This window comes from Gymnoscopelus braueri (assembly GCF_963280865.1).
Source record: "Gymnoscopelus braueri genome assembly, chromosome: 17".
Lineage (NCBI taxonomy): Eukaryota > Metazoa > Chordata > Actinopteri > Myctophiformes > Myctophidae > Gymnoscopelus > Gymnoscopelus braueri.
Window position 1 is genome coordinate 45,868,963 of NC_137617.1, and position 13,127 is coordinate 45,882,089.

Below are 13,127 nucleotides of genomic sequence, written 5' to 3' on the forward strand. Positions count from 1 at the left end.
TGGCGGAGACCTGTGGTCCGAGGAGCACTTTTTTTTGTTTTCATTTGAAGTTGCTCACATTATTCCTCTACCATCTGATTGTTAATTTGTTCTTAGTTACTTTTGATTGATTGAATACTTTATACTAGTCAGAAATGTAAACAGCTGTGCATGGTACAGTAAGACATTAGGCTAAAAGGATAACACAAAAAGGTCCTGGGGACTTGTTTCCTTGCATGTTTCGTATCTGATAAAGAACACTTCTGATTGAGTGTAAAACAGAAACATAGAATGGAATGTGATTGATCACACATGGAAGTTCACCTTTGGTTTCACTGTGGATCAATAAGAAACAAAACCCAGATTTTTTGGTCCGATGCTGATCTAAATTTCAGAGCGTCCTAGACCACCGATAACGTAGATTTTATATTTCTAATCATTTTGAAAAACGTTTATAAAAAAAGTTTATATTTAAGAACATTTAACTTATAAGTTAACAAATAAATGTAAATAAACACAAATAACTGTTTGATAAGATAGGTTTAAATGAAGTAAACTTCTATTATGAAAAGAACAATTAATTTGAATTATACAATTAACAAGGAAAAGAGTCAAGATACACACATGAACTGATGTCATTTTATTTAACCACTTAGGCTAAGCCCTAAGTGGCTATGACCACAGTAGACATTCAAAGATCTGATTCGGGTGGAGAAGAGATTCAGTGGGTTAATTAAAAATAATAGCTTTGTGTGACATGAAGATATGAGAAGAGGGTAAGGAAGGACACAGGTCACTGAGGTCAGTCAAGGACAGGACTAGTGTATACTGAGAGCTTAGCATTGTGTTGAGTGGCATTATAGCACTGTACTGTACATAGCATAGCTTAGACGCCCTATAGACCAACTGTTAAGCATTATTTGTGGGCGAGTTTAATTTTGGTGTAACTGTGTGCCAGGCAACATGCTTGTGGGGTTAATTTTGTGTGTGTGTGTGTGTGTGTGTGTGTGTGTGTGTGTGTGTGTGTGTGTGTGTGTGTGTGTGTGTGTGTGTGTGTGTGTGTGTGTGTGTGTGTGTGTGTGTGTGTGTGTGTGTGTGTGTGTGTGTGTGTGTGTGTGTGTGTGTGTGTGTGTGTCAGAAAGGGGACTGGAATATGCACAAGCTGGAGTGCTCAGCAATGTTTAAGTATGGTCCGAAATGGTGTCCATCAGAGAGAGTCCGCCTGGTGGCCAGGATCCTTGCCACAAAGGTGAGTGGGTCTTTCTTGATTATTGTTTCCAACACTGTTCCTATTTATGAAATACGAGTTGTTGAGTATGTTTAAAGATATTAAGAAGTGTAGATTTTTTGCCAATGCTTCTTTCTACAGAAAGCACAGAAAGAACGATCTGCATCTGAGAAGCTTATACTGATGGGAGAATTACGTAAGGGATCACTCAACAGAAACACACAAACATGCGTAAATTCGCCATACAATCTGTGTTAATTTAATGTAATTCATTTGTGTGTCACCAACTCGTTTGGCTGTACATAAGGCCACCAGGAGGACCGTTTTCAGACTCACGATCCTTAGATCCGCAGACTGAAATGGCTCAAAAGGAGGACGGCAGAGTGCATCCAGTACCACCGTAAGGTCCCATTTCAGGAACAGAGGCCTGTTGACCGGCTTGGCCCGCCTAGCGCCATTCATAAAACGGCGCACCAACGGGTGATGGCCCACCGTCTTGCCATCGAACCCCTCGTGACAAGCGGAAATGGCTGCCAGGTACACCTTGACGGTGGAAAAGTCCTGATTCAGCCTATCTTGTAGGAAAATCAGGATGCTGCCCACAGGCGCCTGGAAAGCCACCACTGATGGTGAACGTCCTGCGCACCAAGACACAAACGCGTCCCATCGGACTTCATACTGAAGTCTTGTGGAGAGCGCCCTAGCTCCCTGGATGGTTGCTACCATATCAGGAGGCAACCCCTGCGAGTTCAGGCTCGCCCTTTCACGGGCCAGACCCACAGATCTAGTTCCTGTGGGTTCTCGTGGAACACCTCGTTCCCTCCCTGTCTCAGCAGGTCTCTGAACAGAGGGAGGGGCCACCAGGGTTTTCACGAAAACCCTGGGGCTCAGTGACATGCCAAAAGGAAGAACCGTGTACTCGTACACTTTCCCTTCGTAGCCAAAGTGCAGGAATTTCCGGTGCAGAGGGTAGATTGGGACGTGGAAATAAGCATCCTTGATCTATACTCGTCCACCAATCCCCCCGTCGTATCGTGCGTAACAGCGTCCTGGTTGTTAGCATTCGAAAATTGAAGACCCTCAGATATCTGTTGAGGCCTTTAAGATTCAGAATGGGTCTCACGCCCCCCCCCCCCTTCTTTTTCACCAGAAAGTATTCCGAATAGAACCCCAACCGGTTCTGATCCGGAGATAATTCTCTGATCGCACCTTTCTCAAAAGAGACAAAACCTCCTCCCTCAGCGTCACGGCCGCAAGGCCCGTCGCTCGAGAAAACAGTACTTTGTCTGACATCCGAGGTTTGCTGGTAAACTGCAACCTGTAGCCCTTCTGAACAGTGCGCAGCACCCAGGGATTCGGTTTGCAAGCTTTCCATTGATCCAAACACCGAGCGAGGGGATTCGACGGGAAGGTGGGGGCTGCTGACGTCACCTGCTCCGTGGAGCTTGCTTCCGTTTCCATGGGGACCGTTAGCGACAGCTGGGTCCATGGAGAGGCGCGGGGTATTGACGTCATCGTCACCGCAGAGCGCATGCTCGTTCCCGATGGAGTGTCGGCACAGCGGAACCTGTCTGCGACAAGGGGGCTACCCGGAACGTAGCTCTCGTCCCCCAAGGGGAGCACGTCCGGTGTAACACCGGGGACTGCTGACATGTAAACATCCGCCTCTCCTCGTCCGCCATTTTGGGGAGGTTGAGGGAGGCGGCCATCTTGTCTCTCCTCCGTCCCACAGAGGCGCTTTGCTGCCATCTGCCGGACGGATGAGAGAACTGGTGTGACGCAGTTAGATTTTTTACGTTTACATGGGGCACTTCCCCTATACCTTGAAAGCAACATTCTTGAGACATTTGATTCATTGTAAAAGGTTGTACTACCTTCAATTGATTCAAGTTGGTCAATGCATGCTTCGGTATCGTCCCAGCAGTGCTCGGACTGTCGACCAAGGGACAGACAGAGCACTGTGGGCTCATGACTGAGAGATGATGACGGGGCACCCCATTTGCTTCGGGGTGCGATCCGCATCGCACTTTGACAGGGGAAATAATGAGCGGTTGTGTAATTGGCAATACTTTTATTCCACACACAGGCTGCACATTTTTCACACACAGTAGGACCACAGGACATTTTATCAATTGAACCGTGTTCACATTGTAAAGCGTCTCTTTTTAGTCTCTTTGTGCCCGCGGAGCCGCCCGTGGCTCTGTCCAGCGGGGCAAGGCAAGCGCCTGTCCTTTTCCTTAAGTTCAGCTGGGGAAAGGGCCCTACACCACACCGACCTAGTGGTAGTGGTGGGGCCAGCTGAGGGCCCGGTGAAACCGGGAAGGAAATGTCACCTACCCCGCCCTCTTCCACTAGCCCCGCTGTCCTTGCGTTGGGGCTTCGGGGAAGAGGGTGGGTGGGGGGCGTCTCTTCTGAGACTGATTTTCAGCAGGTGGGGCCAGGGTCAGGAGGCCAGTCGCTGCCTCCCTTCTTTGTGTTTCCTCCGCCTTTGTGCTGCGCAGCAGCTCAGCGGCCGTGTGAAACAGATTATCCGCCTTGAGGGGGAGATGGAGGAGCTTCGCGGCGATGTCCTTGTCGCACTCGGCGTCGAGTTCGAGCCACTTTGCCCTTTCCATGTCCGCGACGAGGGCCATGGCTCGACCCGTCCACATCATGCCTTGGCAGGTGCACATGATGGCAATCTGCACTAGCCGTTCGAGCTCCGTTGCATCTGCGACCCACTCGGCGTGTACCTCTGCAGCTGTGGCCTGGTCCCCCAGGGGCTTGGCTACCAGCTCCACGAGTCTCTTGGCGGCCGATCCTTGCAGGAGGGCTACGGCGTTGAAAGCCTCCGCAGAATGGCCCGAGGCCTTGTAGAGGGCGTTCAGCGACCCGGTGTTGGTCCTCCTGCTCTGGTCCGTGCAAACGGGTCTCTCATCGACAAATTTCACGGAGCCAGGCTTACCGTCACCGAGACTCCTGGCTAGAGTCCCAACGGGGGAAGGCCGACGATCCCCAGGTCTGCAGCAGAGATGAGCTTCGTCACAAACCCCAGTTTGGATGGCTCCTCTTTCCCCTCCCACGAGAACTGCAAGGCATTCCTGATGCCGCTGGCCTCGGGGAGGAGTTTTGATTCCACCCGTCTGGGGGGAAGGGCTGCCAGACCTTGGAAACCTGGGACCAGGGCTGCGCCTGCCACCCTCAGGGCCTCCATCGGCTGCTCCAGGCCGCACCTCACGATGGCCCGCCTGAAGATCGCAGATACTGGCTCGAGTGGCTCCTTGCCCGCGGTAGAGGCCTCTGACGCAGGAGCAGGATGGACGACAGGCCCCGGGCTCGACATCGTCACCTCCTGGACCTCCTGGTACGAGGTGAGTTCCCATTCTTCCTCCTCCTCCCCACCTTCGTCCATGTCAGCATCACCTGTAGTGTCCCCGGCATCGGAGAAGATGATGCTGCCTTCGGGCGTCGGCGAGTCGGCCCAGGTTGGAAGGGAGATGGAGGGGGAAGCAGGGGCGCCACTGGCGGGGACCGGCGACGAGGTTAAGGCCCCTGGGGCCACCCCGCGCCGGTCTCGTGTAGCATCGCTGGCCCTCGGAGCGGCGTGAAGCGGCGGGCCCATGGCTCCTAGGTTCTGGGCCACTAGCGGAACAACCAGCGGTGCTGCAGGCCTCCTGGCCGGGGGAAAGGCGCCGCGGTCGTCGCTTGCCGAGGCCGCGAGCAGATTGGCCCTCGACAGCCGATGATCCAGATGAAAAACCGTGAAGCACGCACATGCTCGGCAGGCGTCCTCATCTGCGGCCCCAGACAGGAGATGCACAGACGGTGCGGATCATCGGCCGCCACAAGAAGGCTACAGCCCACTAGGCCGCAGACCTTCGGGGCATCCATCCTATCCTTTGTTCTCCGACACGTAGCGAGGATAAGGCTAGGTAGCCACCTAGCCTAGCTTAGCGTTCTAGCTTTGTGGCCTAACCGGCTAGAAGCCTAAGCTAGCCCGACACGGGGAAAACTTTAAGAGGATAGGAAAATAAAATAATAATGAATAATAGGTAACGCGGGAGCGTTAAATAAACGAAACTTTTTAGCTCGAAACGCCCGTAGAGGTGCACTCCGTGTCCTCGCTCTGGGATTTGCTGGGATCGAGCAAAGTTCTCTGTGCTGTTGTGCTGTAACTCGTGCGCATTCGCTTGTGCAGAGTGAAGAAGAGGGCGTACCCTGTTACGCGAGGGGTTTTATACTCCTTCCGGACTACCGGTTTCGCGTAACATGACCCTATCCAATGAGATTGTTGCGGGAGTCCATGTGTTTTGCACTGTGCATCGCCAGGGGGCACTGATATCCCATAAGTAAGTATATTACGAGAGGAGAGCAATAACAACCACCATTGCTTTTACGTCTTATAGGAAGTACGCACGTGCATCACTTTACCACCGGGTCACCCCCCCCCCTCAAAGTGGTAAAACATTGAGCAGCATGGAGCGTTGGAGTTTGGAAGCATTCGTTGGAAATCACTCAATGGTCCTGCGTACCACCTGTTTGTAAATTGCACATAATTCAGGAGGCAGCAGGACGTTGCGTTATTGAAAACGAGCGCTTCCAAACTCTTACACTTAGAAAAAGAATCACCTGCACATAATTTATTGACAGAAAGTAGCTGATAACATGTCTACAGTGGATTTTTATTAAACAAAACCTTTGCAGAGAGAAAGGATAATTCAAGCTTTCCGTACAGCTGCCATGTTGGTGAGTTTAACGTCGGTTAATACAATCAGATAGGACCTTTCTGTTTGGATGTATGGGCTGTCAAGGCCAGAAAGTTTTTTTTTTAGACATGAATAGACATGGAAAAACCCGAAATTCCGTGCAGAGCCGCCTCGCATCTCCCCCATTGTGACTAAACCATTTCGGAGGCGCGCAGTCACAGGCGAACTGTCACCCCGTGAAGGACCACCGAGGGAGCTAAGGCGACCGAGTTGCCGTCCTGAACGGTGTGACGTTCGCCTGTGCCTACTCAGCGCCGTTTGAGTTATGTACCGATAGGCACAGAATCGTAAATTTTGTTGTGGGGACTGCTCTGCTTCCGGGTTTTTCCGGGTTGCGACTGCTTACGCCCACCGTGGGACTCGCCGTACATATGCACGCAATTTCGGGGTTTCTAGGCGACTATCCACGGAATGAAGTGCACTGGATCCGTGCAATGTTACGGAGATCTCTGGAGATCAGGCTGGGTTAATACAGTGGAGCAGTGCATTAGTGTAACCTGTCTATTCTGTATTTATATTCTTTGCACATGGGTACATTTTTACACTTTCAGTTAATTAACACTGTGTATTTTACTGTGTATTTTGAAAACCAGATGTGGACAACAAGAGGAAATCGATCTACGAGGCTGACATCGCCAGCCTGCATCACTTCTATTCCAAACACCTGGACTTCCCTGATCACCATGACCTGCTTTCACTCTTCTCCCAGGTAGCCACTGTGAACACACACACACACACACACACACACACACACACACACACACACACACACACACACACACACACACACACACACACACACACACACACACACACACACCTTGTATGTCCAAAACTGTTACTTTACAGGAAATGGGGGGGAAATAACCCGTGTTCCAGTGGGTGCAATGTACTGTAGTCATACTTTAGTCACAAGCTCTTGTTAATACTGTTCATTGGTTTAAAGTTTATTAAACCCATGTACAGACTTTACCACTTTCAACCTGGCATCCCAATTTTGGGCATGCCATTATAGGTAAAGAACTATCTAAAATCAATAGCTGATCTACAAGCTCACATCACAATGCACATCACTGTGAGCTATAAAGAAAGAGATACAAGGTTTCTGCCAGACAGTAACAATATACTGTACCAACCCCCCCCCCCCCTTTGCTGTCTGCTACTTCGACACAGAATAGCATTAGTACACACTGACCACTTTCTCACCTGTCCAGCACTCATGGATTCTGAAACACTAACAATCTGCCAACCATTTCTCAACTAACTTACTGCAGATCATTAAAAATGAGAGGAAGAAGAAAATAACGACTGTCACACCCCTGTCTCGGGTGAGGGTAGTATGTAACCCTTAGTACCACTAGACACTAGACATTCAAAGGATGGCAAGGCACGCAGTTGGACAGGTTTTAAACATGGTTTATTTTCCCCAAGTGTCAATATAAGAAAAATGGCAAAACAAAGGAGACCAGTCGTCTCCTTAGAGACAGCTGAGCACCTCTCTCCGTAGACAGCAGACTGCCAGAAAATAACTGTGACCAGTGTGTGGTCACACTGTCACATTACCTCCCTCCTCTCCAGCCACTGCAAGTTCAGGAAGACGACAGGTAATCAGCTAGCAGGTTAGACTTCCAAGGGACAGACTGAGGCCCGGTGCCCTGGCTGTTGACAGTGGTAGCAGATGAGATCCTTAACTGGACCTTGTCTGGAGAACCCTCTCGTCTCCCCCGAGGTGCCTTGACCACCCACTGGACCACCTGCTTTGTGATCCCCTCTACGTGGCAGGTCAGCTGCATCTTGGGATACTACCCTGTTCTGTTGCCTTGGCATTCTCAGATCTTTGCGATTATTGAGGTACTGGCCAGCAAGTTTAGCGGCAGTAGGTCCATCTTCTGGCTCGTGTTCCTTGACCCAGGTCTTCATGTCATGGGGAAGCATGCAAAGTATTTGCTCAAGAATGATAAGCTTGGTGATTTCATCTTTGGAGCGCTGCTCTGGCTTCATCCATCTTCTGTAGAGTCTTTTGAGTCTGTTGTAAGTCTCCTTGGGAGATTCACCAGGGGGAATGTGTGTTGACCGGAACTGGAGTCTGTAAGTCTCAGGAGAGATATCGAACTTCGCAAGGAGGGCTTCTTTAAGATTAACGTAGATGTTGGAAGCATCTTCTTCCATTGCGGAGTAGGCATCAAGGGCTTTCCCAGTTAGGAGTGGAACGAGTCTACAGGCCCATTCAGACTGCGGCCAGCCCCAGGTCCGAGCGATACGCTCAAAGCGCACAAGAAAGTTCTCTAGATCCTCCCCATTTAGGAAAGGGAGCATCTTTGGGCCTCGTCTCATATGCATGTCGGTATCAGCTACAGGCTGTAGGGAGCCGCTTGACTGAGCAGATGGAGGATTCGGGGTTGAAAGTCGGAGTGTTTGAGTTATGGGTGCAGGTGTGGGCAACTGCATCCGGGGACTATCAGCAGACGAAAGATTAATGGGAGGGATAGTATTTTGGCTAACCTCACCTACATTGGGTTGTGAGGGGACGGTGTTAGCACCAGACACTGTAATAGCAGTTTTTAACTGCTGGAGTTCACATACAAGCATATTTTCTCTTTGTTGCTGACTAATCAAAAAGTATTTTAACATGGCAGCCAGTGAAGTTTCACCTGGCGCTTTTCCTTGTCCCTTTCTGAATTGTTTTGGTCTAGCCCCAAAGCCCTCATAACCCTTTTCATCCTCTTCAGACCCATCTGTGTATCACCCTACTCCCTCAGGCTCCTCTGCAATGGCCGCCCCTTCAAACTCCATAGCAATGGCCCCACCAATGGCTCCCTCTTCAGTCTCCTCTGTAATTGCCATCTCCGACACTTGAGATTGTAAACCAAACTTTGTTCTAACTCTGCCAGGTTTGATAAATTTACCTCTGCGGCTTGCCATCCCACCACTGCCACACCCCTGTCTCGGGTGAGGGTAGTATGTAACCCTTACAACACTAGACATTCAAAGGATGGCAAGGCACGCAGTTGGACCGGTTTTAAACATGGTTTATTTTCCCCAAGTGTCAATATAAGACAAATGGCAAAACAAAGGCGACCAGTCGTCTCCTTAGAGACAGCTGAGCACCTCTCTCCGTAGACAGCAGACTGCCAGAAAAGAACCAGCTCACCCCTATATAGCCCCATGGCCCCTCCCACCAGAACAAACCAAATAATTAGGGGGATTTCTGATACTGTCACCAGTGTTCCTCTTCAACGCCTCTTTTACAAAACCTTGTCCTCAGACAGGATGGTTTGGCCCAAATTGGCATGATCAGTGATTACAGGTGCGTCTCCTGACAACCCTATACATTGGCCTGAACCCCACCCTGACTCTTTTAGGATCCAGTGAAGAGCCATGGTGAGAGAGAGAATGATTTGTTTGCATTTGAATAAATAACCTTAAACACTGCTTTTGGTGGTCTCTGTTTGTCCATACAACCTACCAATTGTGCACCATTGATAGGCCATGTGTCAAAACAGTGACAGTGTGTGGTCACACTGTCACAACGACCAAATTGTTATCCAACAGGTGTGAATACATTAGCAGGATTAGTAATGATTTCTCTCTCTGTGCAACAGGTTCGCTGTAATAGCTTCAGTGTGCATGATGAGGAATTGGAACCTCATATCGGTTGTGTTGTCTACGCAGAGTAAGAACACACACACACGCACTCGCACACACGCACGCACACACACGCACACATACAGAGTTAAACCCTCATCAATGTAACCACTTAAACCCTACTTATCATGTCAGTAAACCATTAAAAAAAGCTACAGTACTGCAATAATGTGTGGTTGTCACAAAATGCCAGACTGACAGAGTTTTTCAGAAAAGTGTCAGCCCACTGCCAGCGAACCGAGTGATTTTGACTAACCTTTGAAAAGTCATAGAATATTTTCAGTGATCGCCGTCCTCACAGTGATCCCCTCATTACACGCACTGGGGTCTTGTGCAATCGGGGGAAATGTATGTAATGTAATGTGTATATATATGTGTATATATATATATATATACAAATGCAGCGTTATTATTCTATTATTTTTACTAGTGTAGGACGTTTAGGGTTAGGTTTGTGTTTTGCAACCACATGTTACCACTGAAATTAAAGCTTAGAATGGTGAGCAGTTTTCTATAGCCATTAGGAACATGTTGGTTCTCAGCACACACTTTCAAATTGGGGATATTAATAGGCCTTATTTTAAATTTATATTTGTCTATGAAATATTGCATTAAAGGGCCATTTAAGCATAATGGACGTTTTGAAAAAGTAAAATCACCGTTCCAATCAATTCCCCATACTTGAATTGTGCAGAGAAGTGGGTTCATATATGAACACCATTGAAAGTTCTTCATATATTTGTTGTAACAATTTGCATGTGACAATATATGGGTCCACATACAGTATTCAATGCATGATAACTGCACTAAGCCTGCAATGGTTATCATGCTAAACTGTGAAATAGAGATGTATACAGCTAGTCAAAAAATTAAACTTAGATTTGCCCACCCATTTGATAATCATGGCTCAATTTTGGGGTTCTGGCTCATACAGTATTCTCTCTCTCTCTCTCTCTCTCTCTCTCTCTCTCTCTCTCTCTCTCTCTCTCTCTCTCTCTCTCTCTCTCTCTGTTGACCCTCTCTCCCCTCAGTGTTTCCCTCATGAACCACAGCTGTGTACCCAGTGTGGTTTTCACATACAAGGGAACGACAGCAGAAATACGGGCAGTACAGGATATGAAGCCTGGTGATGAGGTGAGGAGAGGAGCTGCACAGGGATGTATGTGTGTGGATGGGGGACACGGTATGTGTTACAAGGGGGTAGGCAGTGGTTTTCAACCTTTTTCATGTCAAGGTCCATTATTTATTTGGCATTTGAGCTCTCAGACCCAAGCCTTAGAATATGTTACCGTTGGATATGATTTTGTCCACAATTCCATCCATGCTGTATTGATGTTGGTACCATAGGAGAGATAACAGGCAAAAGTTGATCAAAATAATAATTATTCTATATTCTCTAATTGTGAAGACTTCTTGTAAATTAAGTGATGCAGATGTTATAATAGTTTAATTCTTGAGAGAGTAAAATAAAACCAATTGTTACCAACTCTCCATCATTTAGCTGAGGACCACCTGGAACCCCCTCAAGTACCTCTGGTGGTCCCCGGACCACTGGTTGAGAACCACTGGGGTAGGGGATCACCATTTGACCACTTTAAACCTGGCATCCCTATCTTGGGCATACTGTAGGCGAAAGTTTCCAAAGATGTACAACATTTTATAAAATAGCAAAATAATTATATATCTTTTGTGAGTGTCTTGTAAGCCTGTGTGGGCTGGGCATTCAGTACACATTGGGTACACACTGTAGGATATTTGCTCCGATTATGCTGTCGGGGACCTTTTTTGTCGATCGCCGACAAAACCCCCCAAAACCTCCCTCAGGCTTTGATCGGCGACATATTGCTCGCTGTGTGTGAAAGGCTCTGCGAGAGGATCTACCTGCGATAATAGCGCTCAGCGATGCGTTCCCGAGTGTTTCTAGATATCTAGCAGGTTTGATATTTGGCTCTGACGCCGACTGGACACTATAGATTCTATAGTGTCAAAAATTATATATGACAGCCAATTTCAAGAAATGGACTCCTGTAGTGTGAAATGCTTAACGATCAGATGACTCCCTGACCACTTTAAAAGTCCTACAGTGTGTACTTGCCCTTAGACACTCCAGATAAAAAACAACTCCTTGACCCCAGAAGTAGATGTGGAGGAGAAACCTGAAGTACTAATCACATGTCTCTGTGTGTTCCTGTGCCTTCCAAAGATGCTGATCAGCTACATAGACCTTTTATACCCAACAGAAGACAGAAACGACCGGTTAAGAGACGGATACAACTTCACCTGTGACTGCCAGGAATGTCAAACTAAGTCCAAAGTAAGTCATGAAAAACCAAGATTGAAAAAAAAATCCTGACAAAATAGAATGACATATACAGTTCAGTTCTGAAGTTTTAGTGTCCGGTGAGGGAATTTGAATGTGTAAACACAGAGATAAAAACCGTAGAACATAGAGCAAACACTGTAAACCTGGGATTCCCTAACCTTTTCAACTCGAGACCCAAAAGATACATTTGGTGTCTGCACATAATAATAATAATAATAATAAACTGTATTTGTATAGCACCTTTCATGACATGAAATGCAGCTCAAAGTGCTTTACAGAGCAAGAATACAATTACAGTTAGAACCAATGTGCAAAAATACATTATTATTATTATTATTATTATTATTATTATTATTAATTAAGCCCTATTTTTCAGAAAATTTTGAATATTTTCAGAAAATCTCTGAGAATCTTTTGAAACATTTTTGAAATAAATAAGCAAACAAACAAACAAACAAACAAACAAACAAACAAACAAACACACACAATCATCACCTCAACATCACACACAAGAGCACAGCAGTATTGATAGATCATTGATAACAGAATTATCCTAGTTCACAAGCGGCTAATGTTCCTCAACTCTAACATGTCATCTTCTCTCCTTGGTCTCAGGACGAGGCCAAGCTCAAAGTGCGTGAGCGGAGTGATCCCATTGGGCCAGATGTCATCAGTGACATGGTCGGCTTCGCTAAGATGACCATTGGACGGTTTGAATTAGCCATCAATAGCAATATCCTTACGTAAGATGAGGTTTTCACACCCACAACTCCCTGTGTTTCAGGCCATGTGCCTCCTTACTATTCATAGGGCTGTTACGATTACAAATTTAAGTTGATGATTAATTGACACTCAAATAATTGCGATTAACCATTTAATTGTGTGTTTAGCATTGAACATTGGAACAAATTAAGACTTTTAGGCTTTGTAATAAAAAATTGCACAGGGCAGATATGACAAATAACTGAAATATACAAATACAAATATATATTCAATACTTTTATCCATGTAAAAAAAAGCAGAAATAGCAGATCTACAAGCATACAACGCGTCACAAAGTGACGCATTGTAAGCTTGTAGATCTGCTATTTCTGTTTTTTATTGTTTTTTTTTTATGTGTGAACATTTTTCAAAATGTGAACGATTATGACGATTATGCAAACATAATTGCGATTATCTCAAATAATTGCGATCAGGCGATTATCTA

The 13,127-nt window shown here is 46.9% G+C and overlaps 1 protein-coding gene across 1 annotated transcript in view; it reads left to right on the forward strand.

The window, feature by feature from the left end:
- Positions 1–13,127, forward strand: part of LOC308105415 (N-lysine methyltransferase SMYD2-B-like) — a 186,398-nt gene that overhangs the window by 57,064 nt on the left and 116,207 nt on the right. Inside the window, exon 8 of the mRNA XM_080456127.1 lies at positions 6,546–6,661. Coding sequence (XP_080312253.1) covers positions 6,546–6,661 — 116 coding nt within the window. The remainder of the gene's footprint in view (positions 1–6,545; positions 6,662–13,127) is intronic.